Here is a 27,685-nt window from a genome sequence, read left to right as displayed (position 1 = left end):
AAGTGTGCTATTTATTTTCTTGTTTAATCTTCCCTAGAGTATGCCGATGTAAAGTGTAATAGTCTATGGGCATCTAATAGAAGCCGTGTAGACACTGATCAGATGGAGGGTGTGATCCAATCATTAAGCTATGGACCATGGTATGATGCTGGCTCTATGTGTACAGTTCATATACAAGGCCCTGATGTCTATAAAGTCAGGTACTTTCAAATTTATTGAATTAGTGCATCACTGCTGATCCACCCCCTAGTACTTAAGCAGCATGCAGCATCAGAGTCCAGCATTCTCCAGAAGACGATCAGAGCATACTGATCGAAACGTCGAGTTAACCCAACGGTTCTTTTCAGAACCACCCCAACTCATTTAGAGATTGTTATTACATGGTGTTACCGCAAACTCTTCTATATCTTATCTCCACCATGCAAAGTTTCAAATCATACTTAAATTTATTGTTGTTCTCTTTAGGATCAGCTGGAGAGGAAATCCTCTAGACAGGAACTGTGTTTCATTTAGGCAATGTTTCGAGCTCAAGCTGTTTCTTTTTCCCTTCCTCTGCATTAAAAACTGCTCATTGCTGTATCTTTTAACGGTTTTACTTATGTCCATTATTGTTCTTTTTATCTACCCGAGAAATGAAATAAATATAAATAAACATAGTTAGTGTAAAATTGCAATCAATTTATAAAGGGACATGTTGCACTTGGATTGGGCAATTAATATGGTTTGTAAGATGTTATAAAATAGAACATCATGATTTAGACAAAGATCTGAATCTTGTGGTTTTCTGTTTACTTAGTGAATTAACACAATGCACCATTTTCTATAACCACATTTTTTGCTCCACAAACTTACGGACCATGATAGTCCATCAAGTAAAAGAAGATTCTTTTTGAGGGATGTTTGTGATGCTTTCAAATACTTACCAGCGATATTCATAACAAACAATAAGAAGTACACCTGTACAGCCCAAGTAAAGTGAATACTCTTTAAAGAATACACAATCTGAGAAGAGTTCCGCTGGATGGGCTTCTCGGATTCAAATTTCAGGGCATAAAAACTATTATCTTGTTATGGAACTGCAATACTTTTTTAGGCATGAAGGCTCCGATAAAACCAAAGTTTTTATTGCCGTTAAATAAAGAGTGATTTATACCTTCTTGTTACTATAGAATCGTTATCTTAAGAATGGTCCTGAGGAAGGTGACGCCAGGGAACAGTCAAATCTCCCGTTGTGTGGACCAGCTTGAAGTCATTGATGACATTCCAAATTTTGGGCATTTCATAAGAGGGCAGTATTGCGGGATGCTGAGCGATGTTGAGGTCGTGACCAAGTCGAGCAATGTGGACGTGGTGTTTACCATAGGTCAGCTGAGCGCTGACATGCCTAGGCAGTTGGGTTTCACGGCCAGCTTCAAGTTGATAAGTATGTCTGATCAGAATATTTTTTTTTAGTGGCGAAGTGAGCTAGTATACTGTTCATGCTTGGACAGCATTTAAAGCATAGATTATGTCCTTTTCAAATGAATAAAAATGGACTGAGTTGTCAATTGATCCCAATTTAAGTTCAAAAATAACCCAGAACAAAAAAAACATCCACCAAAAAAAGTCTTTAAAAAAATCTGCATTACTGTAGAAAAACACTGATACATTCAGGCATGATGATATTCCTCCTATACTTAAGTCTGATTTTAAGTTTTTCTTGCCTTTGGAAAAATCAGAAATATTTTGATTATATAGCCCAAAAAGCCTTAATAATCGATGAATATTCCTACTTTTTTTCAAGGATTGTTAAGTAACATCTGAGTATCCCAATTACCTTAAACTAATCTCTCTAATCCAATCTCACCTTTACCCCCTCCCGTAAATAACCACAGATTGCAGTGAGGAAGAGTGCAGCTCTGATTGTGGGGCCAACTCCACCATGCTAACCTCCCCAGAGGGCACCCTGGCCACTAAGGGCTTCCCCGCTCGCCTTCCACCGTTCAGCACCTGCATTTGGCACATCAAGGTCCCAAGAGGGAGCTTCATCCAGCTCGTCTTCCCCGATTTCAGGGTCACAAGAGACACCGGAACCCAGGAGTGCGTTGATTCCGTTCTCGTAACAACTTTTGAAAAATTGAGAGTGATTGAAAGCGGTTCTGGCGAGAGGATTTGTGGAATCCCGCCTCCGGTGATCTTATCGGAGTCTGAGGAGTTGTTGATTGTTTACAGGACGGGGCTGGACGTCCTGTCAGAGGGTTTTAGGGCGGTGTACTCCTCTACAAGTAAGTCCAAATGTGAAACGGAATTCCCTGGATGTTCTTAAAGGCAGTGGACACTATTGGTAGTTACTCTAAATAATTATTAGCATAAAACCTCACTTAGTAACGAGTGGTAATGGGGAGAGGTTGATAGTATAAAACATTGTGAGAAACGGCTCCCTCTGAAGTGACCTAGTTTTCGAGAAAGAAGTATTTCCATGAGTTTGATTTTGAGACCTCAAGTTTAGACTTTGAGGTCTCGAAATCAAGCATCTGAAAGCATACAACTTCATGTGACAAGGGTGTTTTTTATTTCATTCATATCTCGCAACTTCGACGACCAATTTAGCTCAAATTTTCGCAGGTTTGTTATTTTACGCATATGTTGAGATACATCAAGTGAGAAGACTGGTCTTTGACAATTGCCAGTAGTGTCCAGTGTGTTTAAATGCCATCGCTTAATTCTTAATATTTTAATTAGCTCTGCCTTGCTGTGGTTTGACAAATGGCCAGAGACATGTTTTGTCAGAGATTTTTTGGCGGTTCATTTAATTTATCTTAAAACCATAAAACACTTTCGTTCTTATTAATTCAATCAGTTCTTTCTGGTAAAGGTTTGGTCTTCTATAAAGGCCACAGATGTGTTTTTTAAGAGATGTTTAGGGTTTTGTATATTTATCTTCAATCCATAGATCACTTTCCTTCTTATAAATTCATATAGCTCTGCCTGGTTGTGGTGTGGGTCTCCATATGACCGAGGAGGCCCTGCAGTGCCACTTCCCTGCAGCCGTCCTCGCCTCCATCAACCACCCAAGACCCTACCTGCCCAACACCCACTACTCATGGACTATCCTCACCACCAGCTCCACCTACGTACAACTCACTTTTCAAACCATCGACCTTCCATCCTCGCACAGTACCTGCGACCAGGACCACATTAACGTCTACGACGGTGCCGGTAACACTGACGAGGAGCTCGGTGAATTTTGTAGCTCCAGGAAGCCGTCCGGGCCAGTATTGGCCAGCATGAATCGAATGTTTCTGACCTTTGAAACTCACGAGGAGTCAGGGGGGACTGGGTTTATGGCCAACTATCACGCGGTCAACTTCCAGCCGAAGGTTTCGTTGAGAAGTCCATATGATGATGGTAAGGACCACCTTTTGTGATTTTTGCTCAAAAAAAAAAGGGTTTATTTTCTAACATAGTTAGACCACTCTACCTTTGATTTGCCGAAATATATCTTATTTTATATTGGCAACTTCCTTCCTGATAAATAACATCAAAAAGAGGTTAGCAATGAAAGAAAAATGTGGTTATGTATTTTCAATAAACAACTCGACTTTACAGACCAGTCTTCTCACTTGTTGTATCTCATAAAATAACAAACCTGTGAAAATTTGAGCTCAATTGGTCGTCGAAGTTTCAAGATAATAATGAAGGAAAAAACACCCTTGTCACACGAAGTTGTGTGTTTCAGATGCTTGATTTCGAGAACTCAAATTCTAAATTTGAGGTCTCGAAATCAAATTTGTGGAAACTTACTTTTTTGTTGAAAACTACGTTACTACAGAGGGAGCCGTTTCTCAGAATGTTTTATACTACATGTATCAACAGCTCCATGTTACTCGTTACCAAGTGAGGTTTTATGTTGATATTTATTTTGAGTAATTACCAATAGTGTCCCCCTTTTCTCAGTATTATTTTCTCTTGTACATGTATCTTGGTGTTTGTTTTTTTAAGCAAAGGTGACATCAACATGGGGTTTTAACAGCATTAAAGATTATGCTATTTTCAAAAGTACAAATTTGGTTTGAAAAATGACCTGGGTCGAGAATTGACTTGTTGTGCCTGCTCACATCACATTTATTTAATAAAAGAAAACCCAGACTCCTTTCAATATGGCTGCAGAAGCTGAAGACTGTTTTCCAATACTCTGTCCCCCTATTCTTAGAATGCTCATGCGAGGCAGGATGGGCTGAATACTTTGGCAACTGCTATCGTTTTCATAACGACACCGATGCCCTGAGGTGGAAAGACGCAGAAAGGTTGTGTAAAGAGGATGGCGCCCTCCTGACGAGTATCGCAGACTACGCTGAGATGAACTTCCTTCACTTCATGCTAACGTCTGATTGGTTCACCCAAGAGCGGGCAACATATATAGGTTGGTAATTAGTGGTTGGTAAACGGGGATCCATTGGTATCAAACTCAAGTTCTGATGGCCAAGTCATCATCAGAATGTGGGTTTAAATCCATTGGTATCAAACTCAAGTCCTGATGGCCAAGTCATCATCAGAATGTGGGTTTATATCCCGGTCATGACGTTTTTGTTTTATGAGCAAGTTGCCTAAAGACACTGGACACCTTTGGTAATTGTCAAAGACCAGTATTCTCAAATCTATGAAAATTTGTTATACATGTATTTTGAACGATTCAAATCCACTTCAGACCTCAGACTTGAACCTTGCATGTGGATTGTATTTTTATTTGCTCCCATATTTTTAACTTTGAAGATGTCTACAGGGTCATAGTGCTCAAAGTAGCTTTTGAGGGCCCTTTGTAATATATAACCACATCATTTGAGGGTTTGTTTGTTTTGTTTTTTTGTTTTTTCCTACATTGACTCTGTTAGGCCTACAGGATGTTGAGAATGAGGGTCACTTCCGCTGGGTGGACGAGCGCCCACTTAGCTACTCAGATTGGAAGGTAACTAGGTAAGGCCATGTTCCGAACAATTCAATTCAATTCAATTCAATTCAATTTATTTATTTCATCACAGATTACAAGTAAAAAGTGAAAATTGCTTTCCATGTGTGCACTAAAAGATTCAAATTTGATACTTATAGAAAAACAAACAAACATTACATTTTAAAAACACAGAATTAATTACAAAAATTAATATAAGCAACAAATAGGCTAGTTCAAGTTTTACAAAAAGAGAAACGTTATCAAAAACTCACCATCACTGATTAAAATGGAAAACAACAACTACTACTAAGTTACCTTATAAAAAGTGAGTTAAAAAGATGAATAGCACTGGGTAAAAAAGATAGTCTGAACCGGTTTGTGCGAGTAGAGAGAGAACGGTACCTTCCTGATGGGAGAATGTGAATGAATGACTGAAGTGGGTGAGTTGGGTCCTGGGTTATAACTTTCAGTTTATTTACATACTGCTTGTCTAGGATTTCTCTCATGGGTTTTACTTCGAACCCTATTATCTTGCTGGCAACCTTGGTGATACGATCAATTTTCTTCTGATTTTTCACAGTTAGATTATTATACCAAACAATACAGCTAAAATGATTGGGTATCAAAGAGTTCACTACTCAAAAAGATATTTTTGCCTCATGTTACGAGCAAGAATGAACCTGTGTCCAATTTCAAAGACCCATTTCAGAATTGAGCCCTTGCAGCACCCCTACAGGGTCATAGAGTGGTGAATACTCCAAAAGTTAATGACCAGTAAAATGAACTTGGTGGAGAAGCACTGCAGCTGTTGATTGTGTACCCTTTTTGATAATGTTGAGTAATCCTTCCATTAAAGACACTGGACACTAAGCTTGGGCGATATCACGATATTATCGAATATCGCGATATTAATTTGGAAACGATTTTGATATCGGATAGATTTGGTTTTAATCGAAATATCGATATATCACGATATATCGCGATAATCGCGATATATCGCGATATCGATTAAATATCGCGATGTATTTGCAAGCTTAGACATCTTACACCCCATGGGTTTGGAGTAAAACCAGAAGAATAGGTCATTAGAACACCTCTCTTATGATATGACTGTCTCTTCTACAACTTTTACTTGGAGTTTGAAGACTGATGATTATATCGAATATCGCGATATATTGTCGGCGATATATCGTGAATAAAATAAACCGATATCGCCCAAGCTTACTGGACACTATTGGTAATTGTCAATGACCAGTCTTCTCACTTGGTGTATCTCAATATATGCACAAAATAATAAACCTGTGAAAATTTGAGCTAAATTGGTCGGCGAAGTTGCGAGATAATAATGAAACAAAAAAAACCCTTGTCACACAAAGTTGTGTGCTTTTAGATGCTTGATTTCGGGCCGCAAAATCTAAATCAGAGGTCTTGAAACAAATTCGAAGAAAATTAATTCTTTTTCGAAAACTATGTTACTTCAGAAGGAGCCGTTTCTCACAATGTTTTATACTGTTAAAAACTCTCCATTTCTTATTACCAAGCATGTTTTTATGCTAACAATTATTTGGAGTAACTACCAATAGTGTCCAATGCCTTTAAGAGCACCGAATTCAAACTCTGGTGTTTCTGATCAGCAGAGTGCGGGTTTAAATCCCTAGTCGCGACACTTGTGTCTTTAAGCAAGACACTTAACCATTGCTTCATCCTTTGAATGAGACATAAAAAACTTTTGGTATCATGTGCTGTGTAATGCATGTAAAAGAACCCAGTGCACTTATCAAAAAGAGTAGGGGCTGCCCCGGTGTTCCTGGCTGTGGCTGCTAAATGCGCCGGTAGCACCTTAAAAACCCTTAAGGTGCTACATAATTGGGTCTCAAAATGTATAACTTTTAATAACCTCTCTTTCTGTATAAATGTATATACTAAGCGCTGTGAAAACTTATTTGGTAGATACGTGCGCTTTGTAAGAATTCAATATATTATTTCAGATTTGAATTATGGAAGTTGGTGTTAGAGATTGACTTGTAGTATTTGTGCTCTTGTAATGTTTTGGTCCTAGGCTTGGCTACACGCAACCAGATGGTTTAGTCCTTGAGGATTGCTCCTTGATTAATATGCACAGTTTACATTCTACGCAAAACTGGGAGGACATTCCTTGCTCACAGAGAGCAGCCAGTCAGTACATCTGCAAGAAAGCTGCCAAGACGCCGGGTAAGTAATGGGAAAAGTAACATTCTAAGATGCTTAGTTTATTTTGTTATTCAAGTTTGTCCCAAAACAAGGCTATAAAACCACTCTTGGTAGGGGGCTACATGAAGAAAATTATTATTGAAGATGAAAATAACTAGGTCTAGGTTATAGGGTGGAGAGAAACATGCACCGGGCAAGGAGTTCCATCTAAGTTGTTTTTTCTTAGTTTATTTTGTTATTCAAGTTTGTCCTAAACAAGGCTATAAAACCACTCTTGGTAAGGGGCTACAAGAAGAAAATTATTATTAAAGATGAAAATAACTAGGTCTAGGTTATAGGGTGGAGAGAAACATGCACCGGGCAAAGAATTCCAAAGAGATGAAGAACCTGGAATGGCTCTTTGCTCTAAATATCAGCAAAGTGAGAGTGTATGAGCGAGAAGAAGCAGAAAGCCTGGTTCCACGCTCAACCAAACTTATAGGAAGAACTACATGTATAGGTTTGACACACAGATGGCACATTTACCATGATTTACCATGTTTTTGTTTTTTTTACAAAAGTTATTGTTATTGTTTTTGGGATTAAAGATGCTATGTCAGATTTTTGGCCCTCGAACATTTTTTTGAGTGATTGGTATTTCAAAGAGTATCACCTGCTCTAACAAAAAAAAGTCAAACTTTTACTTTTAATGGTCAGGAACCATGACAAAAATTTAAAACGTTTCTTATAAAACACATAAGAATTGGTCACATGATATATTGTCGGGATCCCTACAAAAAACTTATTTTGAGCACTTTATTTCACTGCTACTAATAATTGGCGGACTTTTTCGAGCAATGGCTCAAATGAAAGCTTTTAACTTTCTCGACCCCCATCAAAATACCTATTGAATTTTAAATCAAAATTTTGGAGTCAAATCGACAAAAAATCTGACATAGCATCTTTAATGAATTTGTGGTTATTCCATTTTATAGATGGATCAAACTTTTCAGTGTTGGAACCTCTTGGAAATCTCCAAACAAAAGGTAAGAACAAACAGAATTTTAATATGTACTAAGCCACAATCTTGGTTATACGATGTTTCAATTCCATTAAAGGCACTAGACACACTATTGGTAGTTACTCAAATACTTGTTTGCATAAAAACTTACTTGGTAACAAGCAATGATCAGCTGAAGTAGCATAGTTTTCGATAAACAAGTAATTTTCAGCGAGTTTGATTTCAAGACCTCAAAATTAGATTTTTGAGGTCCCAAATCAAGCATCTGAATGCACACAACTTCGTGTGACAAGGTTTTTCTTCTTTCATGATTATCTTGCAAGTTTGCAACCAACTGAGCTTAAATTTTCACAGGTTTGTTATTTTATGAATAATATGAATAATATGAATAATGTGTTATTGTCACTTGTAAAAATACAAATATTTGTACAGTGAAATTCGTTTTGGTTTTGCGTGTCTAAAAATATGTTATATAAAAATACAAACTAAAAAATACCACTTTAATTAAAAATACATTAAATATATAATAATAAACATTTATGTACTACTATATAAAGGCGAAATACGAAAGATACAAACAGCACGATAGAATTAAAATCAGAAATAGACATTCCTGATTAAAATCTGTAATTTAGAACACAAACAGCTGTGGGGTAAAAACTCTGCAAAGTACGATTCGATCCAGATTTAATTGAAGGAATCGATTATTTGACCGCATGGGCTGAAACAGGTCATGTGCTGGGTGAAACTTGTCATCTACTATAGAGAGAGCTCGTTTTTCAACTCGAGAGAGATACAGTTTATGAAGTGATGGAAGTTGGCAACCTTTGATTTTTTACTTGCGGTGCGAACGATCCGGCTGATACGCTTCCGGGCATCGGCTGTTGCATTGCCCCACCAAACGATCATTGACTGTGTCTAAGACACTCTTAATCACCACTCGGTAGAACTTCAATGCATATATGTTGAAATACACCAAGTGAAAAGACTTGTCTTTGACAATTATCTATAGTCACTCACTGCCTTTAAATGAGCAACAGTTTGAAAACCACTGATGAACCAGTTGTCTCTATGTTATTTATATGTCATTTTAGCAATTGCTGTGTCAATGATGAATACAAAGTGCTTGAGTTTGTTGAATACAAGATCTGCAAAGAGTTACTCATTATGGTGTTCAATTGATGTCTTTATTTTTAACCAAAATGTACCCCTGATTCTGGCTGATGTTCAAATACTTGGAGTAAAGGGATATTTTTATAAAAGTGTATAATGTGTCCATGAAGATTTTGATTGGCACAGTCATCATAAGCCTTTTTGAGGTATGGCGGGCTTAATAGGAGTGCACTGTTTGGTTTGGGTGTATTACACACAAGTTTACCCAAACCTTATAGTGTTGTAGTATTGTGTCTGCCATATCTCAAAAAGACTTATTCACAACATTGTGAGTTAGCTGTGACAGAATAGGTCTTCATAATAATTTCACTCTGCATATGATTCTAGATCTTCTCAAGTTGACCCGAATCATGCAAAACAGGGAATTTTATTGTACAAACTAAAACAATTAAACTGCTCTCAAAATAGAAATAACTGCCAGAGATTTTTGCTCATGGAAATTTCATTTTATGTTTTTTTTTAATGATTTCAAATCTTTCCACAACCAAGAATGCCCCATTGGATTTTCTCTAACGGCTGGTATGTGTGCTCGTCTGATCCTGTCCCCCGTCGGGAGCAACGTCATACTTGCCTCGGATCCGGCAGAGCCAAGCTGCCTGACCGACACCCTAGTTACTCCCAACCTCGCCCTTGCCGTGCTGTACCACATCACACATGTCTGGATGAACGCAACGTCCCTAGAGCAGGACGGTAACCACGTTGGTATCGGGCGGGGTATGGACGGGGATCTTTGGGACAGCAAAATGGAGGGAGAGGATGTTGGATGCGAGACAGTGATGTACTTGGAGGGGCGTTGGGTTCTTGAGAGTCATGTATCTTGTGATACGCTGGTGGCTGGTATAGTCTGCTATCGGCAACCAAAAGGTGATTTTTTTTTTTGATTTGTATAATTTTTGCGGTGAAGGGGCCATTCAGAATAGGTATTTTTATAACGTTTTGATTTTGAAATTGTTTTGACACTCCCGCACTCACCCCAAAGTTTGATTTTTAAATATTGAGACGCTTCATCATGTATTCTACACATTGAAGAACAAAATGCCTCAAATGAGCCAGATATTTTATATCAAAGCTATCCAATGTCATTAGTTAATAAAGGTTTTGCTGGCTTAAACTACAACTTTGTAGTTTTAGTCAGGAGTGATGAGGGTCCTGGCCAGGTGGGTATTTCTTCTTCTCCTTTTTTGTTGTATATATACATTTTTTTTAAAGAAAAACTTAATTTTGATTTACAATTTCAGAAACTGTTTCTTTCCTCCATGATTGATTTAGATGTAATACCACACTGTCCTGACTCTATGTACCATTGTGAGAGCGGTGAATGCATTCATCCTGTGTATGTGTGTGATGGCCTCAGTGACTGTAATGACTCCAGTGATGAAACCAGGTGCAATGACGGTAAGTCTGAACTTTTCAAATTATATATCAGTCTGGCTGATGTAAAAGTGATTATTTTTGTTTTTGTTTATTTTTTATGGGGAAGGAGAGAGTGTATCCTGCAGGCAGGACACAGAAATCTGTTTCTTTTCTTACTTATCTTTATATTCGGAATTGCTCTTTATGTGATTCTTTTGCTTTTATTATGATATTAATATTGATACTTTACATTTATAACGCACTTATTACTGAGCATTGCAATGTATGTGCTACAAGAACGAGACCTGTTGCTTTCCAATAGCACCATGTAATGGTTTAGAAGGTGCTGTGTGTGACGCGATGTGAATCGAACCTGGGAACAACGGGGCAAATCCTATTGTCTTTCTTTTACCACATTTCCAAACACACAGAACTTACTTAACGTCCCACCAGTAGGGTGAAGCAATAATTGTGTAAAGGACTCAACTGTCATGACAGGGAATCAAACCTACACTCCGCTGATCAGAAATACCACAGACTGAAGGTCGATGAGCTTGACTCGTCACATGCCACACAATGGATTTTGGATTAGTCTTAATTCAATCTTCAGTTTGTGATGTCTTGATAATTTTGAGTTGTCCAAGGCATCATTTCAATTTTCACTTTTACTTCTTGATTTTCCTAGGTATCTCCGATGATGCTATATTTCAAGACTGCAACAGTGGATTGTTCCATTGTGCTGGAGGGGGTTGTATATCTGTATCGTTCTTGTGTGATTTTATCGACCACTGCCCGGATGGTTCGGACGAGATACATTGCCGTGAGTAAAATCTTCATTTTCAGAAACGATTATTTCATGATGCGAGATCTTAAGAGTGTCTCCTAATATCCTTTCTTTTGTTGGGCATTTGAAATATGTCCCTCGCAAACTTTTTCCCTCTCCTTCCTCGGACCCAATTATTTGGCATATGCGTTTTATGCACAGCTTTTATCTTGTATTCTGTTTACGCATCATATAAGACTGCGTCAACTTCTTTTGTTGAAGATGTCCATGTTAGATAAACATGCTGGGTGCCATGTTTGGGTTAGTTTCTACCTAGTAATGGCAGCAAATGTATGTCTGTTAAATTTGTCTGTTTTTTTTCCTTGAAGCCCTCGACTCATTTTTGCTCCTTGGCTTTGTTTCAGGTTTTCTTTCATTTTAAAAACGTTTGACTTAAAGATAAAAACAAGGAATATCTTTGGTTGGAAATAAGATATGGCAATGTGTTCACATAAACTTTAAAAGTTAAATTTCTTCCTAAATAATAGAAATTGTATTTTTGTCTTACTACAGAATATCCTGAATCTATCTTGTCTGGTTTCCATTGTTCTTCCAATGACCAGTACATACCAATTGAAGCCCAGTGCAACTTGCTACCAGACTGTCTTGATGGTTCAGATGAAACAAACTGTGGTAAGATGCACAAAAAGCTAAAAAAAAAAAACTATAAAAAAAACTTTTCATGAAACTAAAGAGTGCTCTAAATTTTGAAATGCACTTATTTTCCTATAAGTAGAGTCTTTATGAAAATGAAATAACAATTTCAAGTCTTAACCTTACATTTTAATCTTGCTTTTTATGCAGCAATTTTGAAAGAAAAAAGTATGTAGGCCTTTATCTTTTCTTTGTGTTGTATCTTTTGCCAACCAAGGAATGGCCTAGAATGCATAAAGGTCACTCACTTTGTAAACAATGTTCCATACTTTGTCTTGTATTTGTTTGCAAAATGCATTCTACTAACCTAAGCTGCTGTATTTATGGAGTAAGTTTTTTTCAGTTAAGTTTCAGAGATATCATGAAACATAGTCCATGTTTTACAAAAATGCAGTGTTTTTCTGAGGCCCGTAACAAATCCGTCCCAAATCAAAATAATTGTGTGGATTTTGTTTTGATTGCCAGACACTTGTAGCTCTGGATTCCAGTGTTATGACAGCACCTGTATACCCCATCATGCTTTGTGTGATGCAGTGCAGGATTGCCCAGGCTTCATACGGGAAGATGAAGTAGGATGTGGTAAGATATCAAAACACCTCAAGACGTTATTTTGAGGATGCAGTAAGGAGAGGGATAGAAAGGAGTGATGGATGGGAGGGGATGGGGATGATGATGGGGTGAGAAGTGTAAATGTTAACTCATCATGCTTTGTGTGATGCAGTGCAGGATTGTCCAGGGTCATACACAAAGATAAGTAGGATGCGGTAAGGTCCTCAAGACGTTTATAAGGATGCAGGGGGGGTGAGAAGTGTAAGTGTTAACGCATCATGCTTTGTGTGATGCAGTGCAGGAGTGCCCAGGGTTCATACGGGAAGATGAAGTAGGATGCGGTAATGCTAGAAGTCCACTGGGCCAGCACCAGTTGGTGCCAGTTTGCGCCAATGCAATTTACTGTGGCGCCTAGTGTTGCCAATAAGGTGCCTAGTGGCGTGTAGTGGCTCAAACTGCCTCCCAACTGGCTCGTGGTGCCCCGTAACGGCACCAAATTTGAATGTGGTAGGGCCCTATTATTTAATAGTGTCCAGTGCCTTTAAGATGAATTGATGCGGGATAAGTACATTTCTCTTGTTTCCCTCTTGTAGCCTACCTCCTTTCGCCAGACTTCACCTGCGGAGAGAACCAGCTACCCTGCAACAATGGCGCCTGTGCTGACATGGCTCACTTGTGTATCTATGACTTTGACCAGTTCGGGTACCAGACTGGATGTCGGGATGTTACTCATCTCAGGTTTTGTGGTAGGTGATTTGGGATGTGTAATTATTGGAAGCCCATAGTTGAACAAAGATTAACAGTAATTCTAAATTAAAGGAAGCGTTACTGCATTTTTTTAAATCTAAAAGTTCATCTTTGTTTATGAGGGGCTTACACTTGATTTATTGTCAGCTGTTTAAACATAATTTATATATTTATATTCACTCTGACTTTATTGTTTGCTTTTGTTGTGTATACTTATTGTTTACAAATCCTATAGAAATCCGTATAGTTTCAAATCCTGCTTATTGTTTACTGTTTGTTCTAAATCCTACCTAAGATTTTTATTCAAATTGTAAATGAAATTTAATTTTGCCTTCCAAATTAAATGTTTTTGGAACCCCCCCCCCCCCCAAACAAAACAAAGTTGATTTGAACAAAATGCTGTGCACTTTGAAACATTCCTCAGTTGTGATAAAGCACTATAGAAGATGTGTTATTGTTTTCTTTTTCTTTCAGAGCATTTTGAGTGTGATGCCTTCATGTACAAGTGCCCGCGGTCCTATTGCATTCCATTGCATCGGCGATGCAATAACGTGAATGACTGTCCAAATGGGGAAGATGAACTATTGTGTGGTAAGAATATTGTTGTTAAACAGCTGTTCTCCCCTCTCACATTAAAGAGTTCATGACAAACCTGAGAATTTAGAAGCAAATCCAAAGTTGTCAACAACTACTGAAAGAACACTTTTATTTAATTTTATCTATTTGCCAATATAACAGAATGAATAGGAAACAAGAATAAGTGCTCAGTTAAAGATGTGAGAGGAAAAAAACCAATGGGGAAACCCACACAATCAGGTAGGCTCTCCAGTCTGAACCAGGGTCCACAGAGGTGAAAGAGGGAAGAAATCTCTGAGCCAACCTGATTCCCACTTTCTGACATTCATTCTGAACCTTATATTATAAGTGGTGGTAATATATTTCGTTAATTTCCCCAAGAGCACTTCCGCTGTCCAGAAGGAAGCTACCAATGTCATGGACATCAAGTGTGTGTGACGGAGGACAAGATCTGCAATGGAGTCAAAGAATGTCCTCAAGATGACGATGAGCTGTTCTGTGGTAAGCTCAAAAAGAAAATAATAATAATTTATAAAGTGCCTTAAGTGAGGGCCTATAACGGCACTTCACAGGTAAAAACAGTAAATACAAAAAGTGAAGTTACCAGCAAAAGGTACATATCACGAGAGAAAATTGTCAATAGACATCTAAAAGTGAAAAATACTCAAATCCTAAATTTACAGTCAATGGAAAAAAAGAGTAAGGTTATAAACCAAAATGTTTATGACGATAAAAACTTGCAGCTGTTGATAATTTGTAACAATTTGAGAAACAATTCTCTTCAAAGGAAAGTGGTTTTAGAGAGAGAGATGTGGTTTTTGAGATAGCGTTTGAGGTAGCGTTTTTGAGATCCATCGCAGAAAAGCTGCCTGTCCACACATGAACAGTAATCCGTAATTGGGCTATTCACAATCTCAGAAATTTTCTTGCAGAAAAATAAAGTGATAATATGAAAAGTTTTTGAAGGGAGAATATAGTTTTAGAATCTTTCTAATTTGAAAACTTGATGATATCTTGGTGGTTATTTTCCCTTGCAGATGTGATCTGCCCATCTGGATGTGAGTGCGCCGGACTCTCTTTCATATGTATTGATACAGACTGGAATCAGACTAAGGCAGAAGTCTTGCCCAGTTCTTTACGGAGACTGTGAGTTCAGCTTTGGAATTGTTCAGCATCCTTATGTTGCCCTAACCCCATGGCCTTTAACTCTATCAGGACCGGGATCGGAGCACACAATGTGCCCCTTACCATAATCTACTGTTAATTTGTAGAGTTGCATCCGATCATTTTCAAACGCAATATTTTTAAGCGGAAAAACTGAAAAAAGTGATTCCCAAAATGGGATAAACCAATTACTGTAGCCCCCCCCCCCCCAAACAAAAAGTGACCCAAGTAATGAACCATGTCGCTTTTTCAAACTTTTCAAGAGAAAAACAGAAAAGAGAAAAACTACAAAAAGCTACCAAAAAAGTAAATTTTATTTCTCATCATAGAGCTTGGTGAAATAAACAAGTATGTGCAAGGTTCATCAAAATCGCTAGAGACTTTGGAAAACCTTTTAAAGAGGGTCTATGTACTTTTTGTATGACAAAAAACACAATGTCAACAGATTTACACAGATTGAACATAATGATAATAGAAAGCTTCCGTGAAAATATTAGTTGCTGAGGTGCTGTAGTTATTGAGAAATGAGTAAAACAATGTCATGAAAATAATTTTTGTCTCAATGAATGAGACAAAAATTATATTAGCATTGGTTTACTCATTTCTCAAAAACTACAGCACCTCAGTAACTAATATTTTAAGGTACGCTTTCTACTACCATTATCTTTAAACGGTGTAAGTTTAATGTAAATCTGTGGACATTGTGTTTTGTGTCACAAAAAGTACCCAAATCCTTTAACAGCTTCACCGAACTCCCAATAAGTGCAAAGTTTAAGAGAGTTTTTAAAGCGATTTCAGAAACCCAGAGCAGTTTATGTGTGTGTTTTTTATTTTACAGTGTCTTGAACAATGCCAATGCAGATGCTGATTCTACATTGAGAGTGCGTCGTCAGGCACTCATGGCAGTGACAGTCAACAACACACTCTTCCTTCAATTTGGGAGGTTCCCTTTTCTCTATGATCTGTAGGTAACCCTTTGAAGGAACAAAACAATTCCATTCAGATTTAAAAATTAGTTTGTAACTCTGGTTATGCTGAAGTTTTCCCTCTGTAAAAGTCAATCAGTTGTATAGACCATATTGAATATGTGGCACGCGGTTCAAATATCTGACCTACAAGTAGGCGTGTGTGCGTGTGCCTGCGTGTGTGCGTGCATGTGCCATAGAAATCTAACCGGGAATGTTGCATGGGGCGTGCTTCGATGATGTAAACGTTTGGACGCGCATATGGTTTGCCTACAAGATGGCAACTTTTCATAGCAAAAAGGGGTTATTCAATCAGTTGTATAATGCTTTTTGTCTCGTCAAACAAACCCCTTTTTGTGTTTTTTTTTATACTTCTATTCTGCATAATAAATTTCTTAGAACTGTTTGCTCTTGTAGGTTATTTCTTGCTGCTTTTGTATTGTATTATTGTTGATTTGATTGTATGTATCCAGGGCCCTAGGGACTGATAGGGGCTACCCTGGTTAAATAAGACAAAATGAATAAATAAATAAAAAAGGTGTTTTTTTTTCCTTTTCCTCTGTCCTGTCCAAATAGAGATTTGTCTTGGAATGGGATTGAGATTTTGGAACCTCCGATGTTTGGCCAGCAAATGAATCTAGTCTCTCTGTGAGTAATTCTTTTAAATGATTTTTCATATTTCATAAATCTACTTATTGGGTCAAAGAGCTGTTTGGTCCAAAGGAAGAACAAACTTACAAAATGTTTTCACTTGGTATATGCATAAAATAACAAACCTGTGCAAATTTGAGCGCAATTTGTTTTCAAAATAAATGATGGGACCAAAGCTTTTACTGATAATTGCTAAGCTCCTTATGTTAATAATAATAGTGATAATATATTTTGTTGTTTATCCTTACCTCAAAGTGTGTAAGCACTGTATACTTGAGTTCTGTGAAAAAAAATTATGCAAATTTGAAAAGGTTCCAGGTATAGACACTTTTTGCCTTTTCTGTTGAAACCTGTTGTAAATATGTCCCAGATTGTTGTGTAAATAAAATATTTCAGGTTGCAAAATGCAGCTCTAATTATTAGGCGTAATTTAATTGTTATTATGTAATTCTTATCTAAATATATTATAATTTTTGTTTCTACAATAAGGTCGCTGGCACACAACAGACTTCATAATCTGGAGCCTCATACATTCGAAGGGCTTAGGTCACTACAGGTTCTGTAAGTTCTTTTGATTACTTCAGATTAGTTGATTGATTTGATGATTTATCATGAGAACTTCAAATTGTTGTTATTATTATTATTTACTGAGTGGTGTTTTTTTTGGCAGGGATTTATCGGGTAACCCACTTGTACAGATTCAACGGGACGCATTTCAGCACCTCCCTCTTCTACCTAACCTGTGAGTACCAACCACCTTTCAACTAAATCTCTCTATTACTCCCTGTAATGTAAGTGTCGTGTAAGTGTAATGGTCGACCAGTTAGGAGCACCAAATTCAAACTCGGGTGTTTTTCTGATCAGCAGATACACTTAGCGCCTTGAGTAACTTATTGGTAGATACGTTCGCTATATAAGACTAGGTGTCCTGCTGCTGCCACAGATGGTATGTCAGCCTCTTCGCAGAAGTGCTTGATATCTTCCAGCCATCGTTTTCCCAGTCTATATAGAATAGAATAGAATAGAATAATTTTATTGTCCACGTTAAAAACATAGAAACTTGACATCCACTGGCCAAATTACAAGTATATACAATCAATATAAAAACTATTTAAGTTACAAAATAAGTTAAGTTAGAAATACAAAGCAGCAAAATACAAAAGACCTGCACACTAAAAAATGCACCAGCCAAAACAACGCCAACCGGTCACAATAGGACATCAAGACAACAACAGGCTGGGGAAAAAACCCACTACTCCTACCCCCTTGTAGCCACCCGTGACCAGCTAACGCTGCCCCGACCAATCCATTTGAACAGAGCGAACAATACATTTAATACAAGACCATGGTAAAAAGTTCTAACAACCCTTAGTAACCCTGCTAGCATTGTTGTTGAACATGTGAATAGCATTAGGAACAAATGATCGTCGTAGTATCGTAGTATTTCTTTATGTAGATGGGAGAAATGCTATGAATTAAGGTTTATAATCAAATCACTTAACTGATAAAAACAATACTCAACAGGATAAACAATTTTCCGTTTCAGTGACCTTCATGGATTGGAACTCAGGCGTGTGTACCAAGGATCCTTCAATGGACTAGATTCACTTCAGCACCTGTGAGTTGTAGGAAAACTTGTTAAAATTTTGTAAAAAAAAACTTCAAGACACAAAATGAAGATTTATATTTTGAAATCAGGCTGAGACGTGTTGTGCTTCAATTTCCTTGAAAGTTTGTTACAACTAGAACTTTTATCGAGTTATGAATCACAAAGGAAACTGACTGGCTAAATTTTAAATGATTTAGGGTTAATCAAAGAAAATTTTGGTAGAGCTGGATTCAAACCAACGACCTCCAGATTAACATGCTGGCTCTCTACCAACTGAGCTACAGGTGATCTAAAAAAAGTAGCCTTATGTTTGCAGTCTTCCTATTTTATCAAATCTTTGATCTGGGGTGTTAGTCTGAAGCTTTTGACCCCCGATTAAATTGACAAAATAGGGACACGGCACATAAGACTTGATAGCTCAGTTGGTAGAGCACTTGTGCGTTGAACCAGAGGTTGTTGGTTCGAATCCTGCTCTAGTCAATCTTTTTTTTTCAATGCCAAATAATCTAGAACTTTTCTGCTTAAAAACATAACAAAACAATGTACAAACTAGGAGGAATGTTCTGCTGGTATTAGAAAAATATAAATTACAAACATACAGAAATGCAAGATGGTTTTGTTCAACAATTGTAAGGAGGGCACTGCTTATGGTCCACTTTTCCCTCGAGAGGCAGGTAGTGTGATGATGCCACCTACATGTGTAGTATGAATTGTGTCCTCACTGCCGCCTTACAATTTAAAGGCAGTGGACACTATTGGCAATTACTCAAAATAATGATTAGCATAAAACCTTACTAAATGGGGAGAGGTTGATAGTATAAATCATTGTGAGAAACGGCTCCCTCTGAAGTAATGTAGTTTTTGAGAAAGAAGTAGTTTTCCACAAATTTGATTTCAAGACCTCAGAATTAGAATTTGAGGTCTTGAAATCAAGCATCTGAAAGCACACAACTTCGATTGACAAGGGTGTTAAGTTTTCTTTTATAGTTATCTCAAAACTTCAACAACCACTTGAGCTCAAATTTTCACAGGTTTGTTATTTTATGCATACATGTATGATGAGATACACCAAGTGAGGAGACTGGTCTTTGACAGTTTACCAATAGTGTCCAGTGTTTTTAAATGTCATTTTGTAACTATAAAAGGTCAAGTTTTCACACATTGCTGTAGTATAAAAAAGAATTCCCACTTTGCGCCTCCTCCCAAGTAGCATTTGCATTTTTGGCTGCTTCAACCTTTACCAAATCTACAGTCTCTGGAAATACATATACGCAATATGATAATCACAGAGTACTGTACTTTCCGGAAGCATTTGAACAAAATTATTCCTCGTTTATTTATTTGATCATTAGTGACATCAGCAATAACAATCTGACAGAGCTTGAAGCTGGAACTTTGACAGGCCTGCCTGGGCTGATAAGCTTGTAAGTGTTTAATGCACCTTATTCACTGGTAGATTTAGGGGCGGTGGTCGGGAAAGGTGGCAACTGCCCTCTGTAATTCAGCATAAACCTCTCAGGCTTAGAAAGAAGATAAAGAAATTGATAAGTTTTTTTATGTGGGTAAATGTTTGACAAATCAACCCCTCTTCCTGCCTTAACCAAAGAGTACCCATCGCCTGTGGAACTGCTTGCTTCTTCTTTCAAGTCCATCATCTACTCTTCAAATGTTTGGCCAGTGGGCGCATCTCACTACATTCTTGTTTGCTACCATCAGGTCTTCAAGAGCTGGGCATCGTGGAAGGTTTGGCACAGGTTTGGAGGGGGGGGGGGGTGATGCGCCACAATCACATTTGGGTCTTTCTTTATTTTTGCCTCTCTCCAAATCAGCCAAAACAATGGTTACATGTATATTGAAAGTGATTTTACCCAAGCATTAGTCTATAGCCACCTAAGGTGTTTTAAATCAAATCAAATGGTTTGTTTTCAATGGTTTTTTTTTTATAGAGATATGAGCAACAATGGCCTAAAACGTTACCCTCCAGATTTGTTTAGTGATCTACCATCCCTGGAGACATTGTAAGTATAAATTGATTTAAATTGCTTCTATGTTTGAGCACTTTAAATTGAATAGGTCATGTTGTATATGATTACAAACTTGCTTAGGGGGCTTAGGGGCTTGCTTTAAAGGCAGTGGACACTATTGGTAATTGTCAAAGAGCAGTCTTCTCACTTGGTGTATCTCAACATATGCATAGTGTCCACTGCCTTTAAGTCACAAGCAAGGATTGTAAAGCACTGAAAGAGCAAGATGAAGAACTCGAGCTAAATTGTGAAATGTGTGTTGGTCCCCTTTCCAACAATACATCAATACAGACAATGACCAACACTATGATATAACCTTAAATTGCTTGCTAAAATGGCCCCCATGTGTGTGTCACATTCCAACAATTGATAGACAAGTGACCACTTAAAGTTGAACTCCTAGAGACAGTTGTTTGGTCGTATGTTTCGAGCAAGCTTTCAGTGGTAAGAAACCGCCATAACACCCTTACACAATTCTGAATATAAAGGGAATCAATCTGAAAAAGGCTTATTGTTTTTATATTATTTAATATATTGTTTTTCCAGGCATTCAGACAAGTATCTATTCTGTTGCATGGTGGATGGCCTGAAGGAGTGCACCCCGGAACCAGACCAATTTTCATCCTGCGAGGACTTAATGCGTAACGAGGTCCTCCGCATCTTCATCTGGATCCTTGGCCTGAGCGCCTTCTTGGGGAACCTCTTTGTGGTGGTTTGGCGTAATCGCAACAAGCAACGTTTTCGTGTCCAGAGCTTCCTGATTCTTAACCTTGCTGTTTCCGACTGCTTCATGGGCATCTACATGCTGATCATTGCCAGTGCCGATGCGTACTTCAGGAATATTTACATTTATCACGCGGACTACTGGAAAGGAAGCGCTCTTTGTAAGATCGCTGGCTTCCTCTCCGTCTTCTCTAGCGAGGGGTCTGTCTTCACTCTCACAGTCATCACCCTAGATCGCTTCCTCTGTATTTTGTTTCCCTTCGGGCGGCTTCGCCTCGGACGGAAGTCCGTCAAGTTCGTCATCGCCGGTGGATGGCTGTTTGCCTTCTTGCTGAGCGGGATCCCAACGCTTGGATTACCGTATTTCGGTGAGCATTACTATGGGCGTACCAGCGTGTGCCTTTCCCTTCCCCTGACGTCTGACAAGGCGCCGGGCTGGGAGTACTCCATCACCATATTCCTTGGGGTGAACCTGGTCAGCATCATCACCATCTTAGTCTGCTACATTGCGATCTACATCTACGCCAAGCGTTCGGCCAAGCAGATTCGCTCGACGCAGGGTGCCTCGAAGGAGCTCAAAATGGCCATGAAGACTTTTTTGATCGTCGCGACGGACATGTGCTGTTGGTTTCCCATCGTTATCATGGGGTTCCTATCGCTATCCGGAGCCGTTGTGATACCGCCGACGGCATATGTCTGGATTGCCGTCTTTGTTTTACCAATCAACTCATCCATCAATCCGTATTTGTACACTATCTCCTCTATTGGGCTCCCCAAACTAGCGGAGGTTTCCCAGAACTACAGATCGCAACGATGTCAGTGCCAGAACAGTAGTGTTTTGAATAGTGATATTGCTTTAAGCACTTGTCGAAGGTCAAACAATAACTCACCACCAACAGGTAAATTCTTGAACTTTTCAAATAAAAAATTCCTCTCATTTCCCATTTAATTTTTAATTTCCACCAAGAAGACTGACTAATGGGAAGATAGTTAATTACGCTAGGTTTTTTTTTGGTTCAAATCCTGTTTCTTTGTTCATACAGAGTCATATTACCTTTTTGGTTTGTTCCTTGATAATTGAAATAAGAAAGTTGTATCCCCTTGTACTACCTTTTCCAAGGTTTATCACAAACGTTGGTGTGATCACTGGTTGGCAGTTAAGGGTTGGATGGCTTCTGACTGGGCACCCTGAACAAAGATATTGACAAAATAGGGAGACTGCCAACAAAGGGGTGGATAGCCTGGTTGGTAGAGCACCGGCATGTTAATCTGGAAGTTACTGGAAGTCTCTGTTCAACCCAAAATTAAATAGATACGTTTTTACAACTTTGTATTTTTAATGTAACAGGTGCCACACCCATCTCGACACCAACAGTGAGACGGAAAACGCCCTCGTGTGGCAGGTTTGTCCTGTCGGAGCTGCTCTATTCTCCCGGGACCAGTGACTCATCACTGAGACTCACGGATAAAGACTTGGGTTGCATCAATACAGATCTTGGGGATGCACTGAGGATCTTACATGACAAAGGATTGCACCTTTGCGGAAGTATAGAGAAGGCGGTTGTCTTGGAAAGATTGGTAAGAAAAAAATTATGTATTGGCTTGAGCCCATTAGCATGTTGGACTCAAGTTCTGATAGCCCTAATTAGTCATTGGAGAGTGGGTTCGCATCCCAGTCATGACACTTGTGTCCTTCGACATTAGACCTAACTACCCAATATTTGTTAATGATTTATTCATATAGCAAAACTACCAACATTTATAAATGACCATGATTTTAAGAGTATGTTCTGTTTTAATGTGCAGCCAACAGAGTTAGAGTGGCACGCAAATCTTCTCCTTCCACGGTCATCCCAAGGTACTATTGACAACAAGCCAGACGAAGAAGTTTTACGTGAGGACGAGCAGAAGCTTAAAGTTGTGGTGCAGCAACTGCGAAACAAATTCCACCAGTCCAAGTTGAGTCCACTCCGAAATAACATCAATCTCACGTAACCTTCAGTGCAGGGCCCTGAGGCTGCCGTGGATTGTCCTTGTTTGGGCTGCACTGCAAAAACCGGAGGGTTCAAATTTACACTCTGGGTGTTTAAGATATAGAAACACAGGAACTGCAAAAGTTATCACTTATTTCTGCCATAGCATCTACAGTGGTGTTATTTTATCACATATTTCTGCCAAAGCAACTACATTGGTGTTATTTTATTATTTATTTCTGCCAAAGCATCTACATTGGTGTTACTACATTGGTGTTATTTTACTACCCTATATGATGTTGATTCATTCTGTCTACACCTACATCTATGATAGTTTAAGTCAAAGCATGTTTAGCAACTGGAGAAGCAATGAAGAAGTTTCCGTTGTAGATGTGGGGGGGGGGGGAAGCACCAGAGATTAAATTATTTCAGTAAAAACTCCAGCAGTCAAGTAGGGACTGAAAACCCAGTCCACACATAGCGCTCCGTGCTGGATTCAAAGCAGGGTCCCGAGGTGGAAGGCGAGGCAAAACACCACTACACCAACCTAACTGCCCTTTGGTATGTGACAACACCCATAGTGTCACTTTTAACACCCCAGTTTATGCAGTGTCCCGTGTGTACAGGTTCAAAACTTTAACCATTACTGTGAGGAGATGGGCATGTAACAAAAAAACAAAACATTTTATGGTTTTGAATTTTGTTCACGTTTTGCCTTAATACTGGCTCTTTCAATTGATGCAAAGATTAATACTGTGATTTTATCTGCTGTCTGTTTCCACATATTATTTGTGTAGTTTTATTGTTTGTTATTCAACGATGTGCACTTCATATGAAATATTTCCAAATAATGCCTATCTCTCTAACAAGTATAGGATTTGGGATAACTTTACATTTTTTGTTCAATTAACTTTTTTAATTAACTTTAAATTTTCAGTCAAGGTTTTTACCTGTTGTACTTTAAAACAAAAAGCTGAGATGTATTTGTATATCTAATTAATGGGTTGTGATCTGACAAAAGATTTAAAAATACTTACGTGTATATAATTAAGTAGGCATATATTTAAAATGGAACACTGGTTCCTATAACAGTGTTGCTGCCAGGTCTTTCGATTGAACCGAATGTGTAAATTACTTGTGTTAAAAGCAAACAAAGCGAATGAGAACTGAAGGTTGTGAGTCAGGGGAAAAGGAGGGCAGGCAAATAAAAAATAGTTCAGAATGTTTGGAGAGAAAATACTAATGAGTAGGATTTGAAACTGCGTGGTGGAAGTATAGTCAGGGCCTAATATCGTAAAGCTTGTAAGCACAAAAATTTGTTTAGCATGAAATTTATTCCTTGATAAAACCAAGATTACCAACAAAATTTCCATTTGTTGCATATTGCTCGTTACTTGCATTCAGCTGTTTGCTTATTCTCAAAATCACGTGGAAATTTGGTTGGTAATCCTGTTTTTTATTAAGGAAGAAATTTCATGCTAAGCAAATTTCTGTGCTTATGGGCTTTATGAAATTGGGCTCTGGTGAGGTTTGCCGTAACACCATGTGTAAATCTCTTTCGACTAGTGCTGTTTCTCAGAACCGGTGATTGTCAAAACCAACCATATGATTTGTCAACCACTGGTTGTTTTTTCAGTACAAACATTGCTCAATATAGATTTACACATGGGGCTACCGCAAACTTCGAAAAAAAAGACACTAGTTTGAATGTTTGTGATCATACAGTGAAAAATGCAAGGCCGTATTTGAATGCGGATACAGACTGTTGCCAAGTGTGTTGCTAGGGACGTCCTATACTTCAACGGATGATGATGCGGACATCCAGCGGTAGCCTTGGCTGTAGCCACTTATTCGGACCATCGGACGCTGCCTCAATCAGCTTTACGGACCTCGTGCACCTGACGTCTTTTGAGTAGAGCGCCCTCGCGCGCCGAGAGGTCAATGGAGGTCGTTCATTGGCCAATCATATGCGTCGCGTTCACAGTAGACTTGACTCAAGCCCCAATCCCGTGCCATCGTCGACAACTATCATTTTGTGAAACTCTGCACCCCCAGCTGTTCCACACGGGACCACATTTTGACGGCGAGCACGGCTTGTTTTCTAGTAAGTAGGCGCGATATTTTTAGGGACCTCTCCCGTCACACAAGAGCGGGGCATCGGGACCACCTTACCACATTTTGCCGGCGAGCGCGTAATAAAGTAGTTCACGGCTTATTTGCTAGTTGCCGCGATATGCTTAGTTACCTCTAACAAGAGAACTGGACTTGAATCAAGTCTACGTCCACAGCTGTGCAAATCGGTTAATTATTTCATGTTTCGTCAGCGTATTGCATCGAAGATGGCAGTTCGATGACGTCTATGCATAATGTCCATTGTGGTATGCGGAATTTTAGCTTATTTTAATTAAACTCAGCTGTGGTTCTAAAGGTAATTATTTTTAAGTTCCAGAACACTTTACAAACTGCTTAGGTTTTGATAAAGTTAATTTCCTAAGATTTTTATATATTTTTTTGAATGAAAAGTTATGCAAGCTTTGAAGGCAATTGACACTATTGGTAATTACTCAAAATTATGATTAGCATAAAATCTTTGTTGATTACAAATAATGGGGAGAGGTTGATCGTATAAAACATTGTGAGAAACGGCTCCCTCTGGAGTGACGTAGTTCTCGAGAAAGAAGGAATTTTTATCGAATTTGATTTCGAGACCTCAAGTTTAGAATTTGAGGTATCGAAATCAAGCATCAGAAAGCACACAACTTTGTGTGACAAGGGTGTTTTTTCTTTCATTATTATCTCGCAACTTCGACGACCGATCGAGCTCAAATATTCACAGGTTTGTTAATTTATGCATATGTTGAGGCACACTAACTGTGAAGACTAGTCATGACAATTATCAATAGTATCCACTTTCTTTAAATATAATACTGAGTGGTAGCAAACGTTTTGTTATTTAATTTGTGGGACCTCCGTTTTGTAAAACCGCTTTGTAGCATGGAGGTGTAACAAAAAGCATCCTCCCAAAAAATGACGTCTAATAATTATTGTTAGTTTGATGCAAGCCATCATTGACAGAAATCTGTCTAGCCTTTCAAGACCTTGAGATTGATGCCAAATTATTTGATCAATAATTACGAACACTTGAGACATGCCATTTAACAATATATTAAATGCTTAACAATTCTTGAACTTTAATTGTATGTAATTCTTTGAGGGAAAATGGGTGATACTTAATTTATTCGGTATCGGCGCGATTGTGGAGCGCCTGTCTGAATGCGGTGTTACAGAGGTGAGGGACAGAGCGATAGAAAGGGAGGGAGAGGGGGGGGGGGCGTTGTGTGTGTGAGGAACGCTGAATGGATTATGATAAAGTGATCGTGCAAAGGATAATGTATGAAATCCAAGTCCACACAACACTGGCAACCATCATGTGGTGATTTTGAAGCAATGTGGTACACATCATAAAACACTGCTTTTTAGTATAAACTATATTATGGCCCCCATCTTGTTTGGCGGCTTGACTTCTTGTTTTACCTGTACTCGGCTTCCAAAGATGTTTTTTTGTATATGGGATGTGAATCATTTCGCCCGTACTATTTTTTCCCCCTTAGCTCATATTCGTATTTTAATTTAAGTTGATATGCTACACTATTACGAAATGTTGAAAGGGACATTAGTTAAAGGGGTAATAATTATGGCTTTTATTTATACAAGATCTATTTCAGTAAAATATGTTATAAATATGACTTAAATGGCACACATCATAATTCGTTGGATCGGGACGGGTGCTAGTACAAGTTGTACATATTTCACAACATGAATTCGCATATTTTAGAACTCCTGTGGTCGATTTCACAAAGCACCATGATTTATCTTAAGATGAGGTTGTCAGTATTACCATGTGTATTGTGGCACCACACTTTGCTTAGTGTAATAGTGATTTGCAGCTAAGATCTATCGAGCCCTGGTTGCTGAATGGAGTTTAGTTAAGAGTGGTCTTAAAATATTAAAATATTAAAAATGGACAACAAATAAACAATGTTCGGTTTTTGAGAAGAACCTTTAGGCCATATGTGTGGATTATGACTTATTTCTTTTCAAACCGCTATATACGCATTTCTTTTTAACTATTAACCTTTTGATTATTACGGGTAAGAAATTGCAATTAACGACCAATAGCAGTGATGAGCTAACGAATTTTGAATTTTATTGATTAATATTTATGATATATAATACATAGTTCTGACACTATGTTATAATTATGCAAACATGAGTCGTAGTTTTTGTGACACTATTTTGATTTCTCAATTACCTGTAACGCTTTCACACCATTACATAAACAAATGTTAAATTCCCTTTTTTTTATAACTGGGACGAAATATAAAAGAAGTCATTTTACCCAGAAATGGGAAAAAGACATACACAAATATTTTATACTTTTTGAATTCTTTGTAATTTGTCGTCTGACTAACAGTATCCTAATAAATTATACGTGTACACAAGCAAACATATTGGCTCAATAAACTGTTGAAGTTTTGATGAGTTAATGAGTGTTACTTGATTTCATCAATTCTTAATTTGATG

General features: G+C 38.2%; 1 protein-coding gene across 2 annotated transcripts in view; it reads left to right on the top strand.

The window, feature by feature from the left end:
* Nucleotides 1–27,598, top strand: part of LOC139953701 (uncharacterized) — a 70,850-nt gene extending 43,252 nt beyond the window's left edge. The window contains exons 16-42 of one of the 2 annotated variants that reach the window (XM_071953222.1): nt 38–200; nt 1,170–1,423; nt 1,875–2,264; nt 2,962–3,387; nt 4,193–4,402; nt 4,872–4,953; nt 6,987–7,138; nt 8,092–8,142; nt 9,780–10,154; nt 10,560–10,685; nt 11,329–11,463; nt 11,980–12,099; nt 12,586–12,699; nt 13,263–13,415; nt 13,891–14,007; nt 14,374–14,493; nt 15,030–15,138; nt 15,995–16,120; nt 16,698–16,769; nt 17,262–17,333; nt 17,443–17,514; nt 18,319–18,390; nt 19,734–19,805; nt 20,328–20,399; nt 20,952–22,027; nt 22,477–22,706; nt 22,935–27,598. In XM_071953222.1, coding sequence (XP_071809323.1) covers nt 38–200; nt 1,170–1,423; nt 1,875–2,264; nt 2,962–3,387; nt 4,193–4,402; nt 4,872–4,953; nt 6,987–7,138; nt 8,092–8,142; nt 9,780–10,154; nt 10,560–10,685; nt 11,329–11,463; nt 11,980–12,099; nt 12,586–12,699; nt 13,263–13,415; nt 13,891–14,007; nt 14,374–14,493; nt 15,030–15,138; nt 15,995–16,120; nt 16,698–16,769; nt 17,262–17,333; nt 17,443–17,514; nt 18,319–18,390; nt 19,734–19,805; nt 20,328–20,399; nt 20,952–22,027; nt 22,477–22,706; nt 22,935–23,123 — 5,150 coding nt within the window. In that variant the 3' untranslated portion in view covers nt 23,124–27,598. The remainder of the gene's footprint in view (nt 1–37; nt 201–1,169; nt 1,424–1,874; nt 2,265–2,961; nt 3,388–4,192; nt 4,403–4,871; nt 4,954–6,986; nt 7,139–8,091; nt 8,143–9,779; nt 10,155–10,559; nt 10,686–11,328; nt 11,464–11,979; nt 12,100–12,585; nt 12,700–13,262; nt 13,416–13,890; nt 14,008–14,373; nt 14,494–15,029; nt 15,139–15,994; nt 16,121–16,697; nt 16,770–17,261; nt 17,334–17,442; nt 17,515–18,318; nt 18,391–19,733; nt 19,806–20,327; nt 20,400–20,951; nt 22,028–22,476; nt 22,707–22,934) is intronic. The other variant, XM_071953229.1, reaches the window with a different exon arrangement.
* Nucleotides 27,599–27,685: the final 87 nt, after the last annotated feature.

The sequence above is a fragment of the Asterias amurensis genome, chromosome 2 (assembly GCF_032118995.1).
Source record: "Asterias amurensis chromosome 2, ASM3211899v1".
Taxonomy (NCBI): domain Eukaryota; kingdom Metazoa; phylum Echinodermata; class Asteroidea; order Forcipulatida; family Asteriidae; genus Asterias; species Asterias amurensis.
Note: the sequence above shows the minus strand (reverse complement) of the source record. Positions and strands in the feature narration are given on the sequence as shown.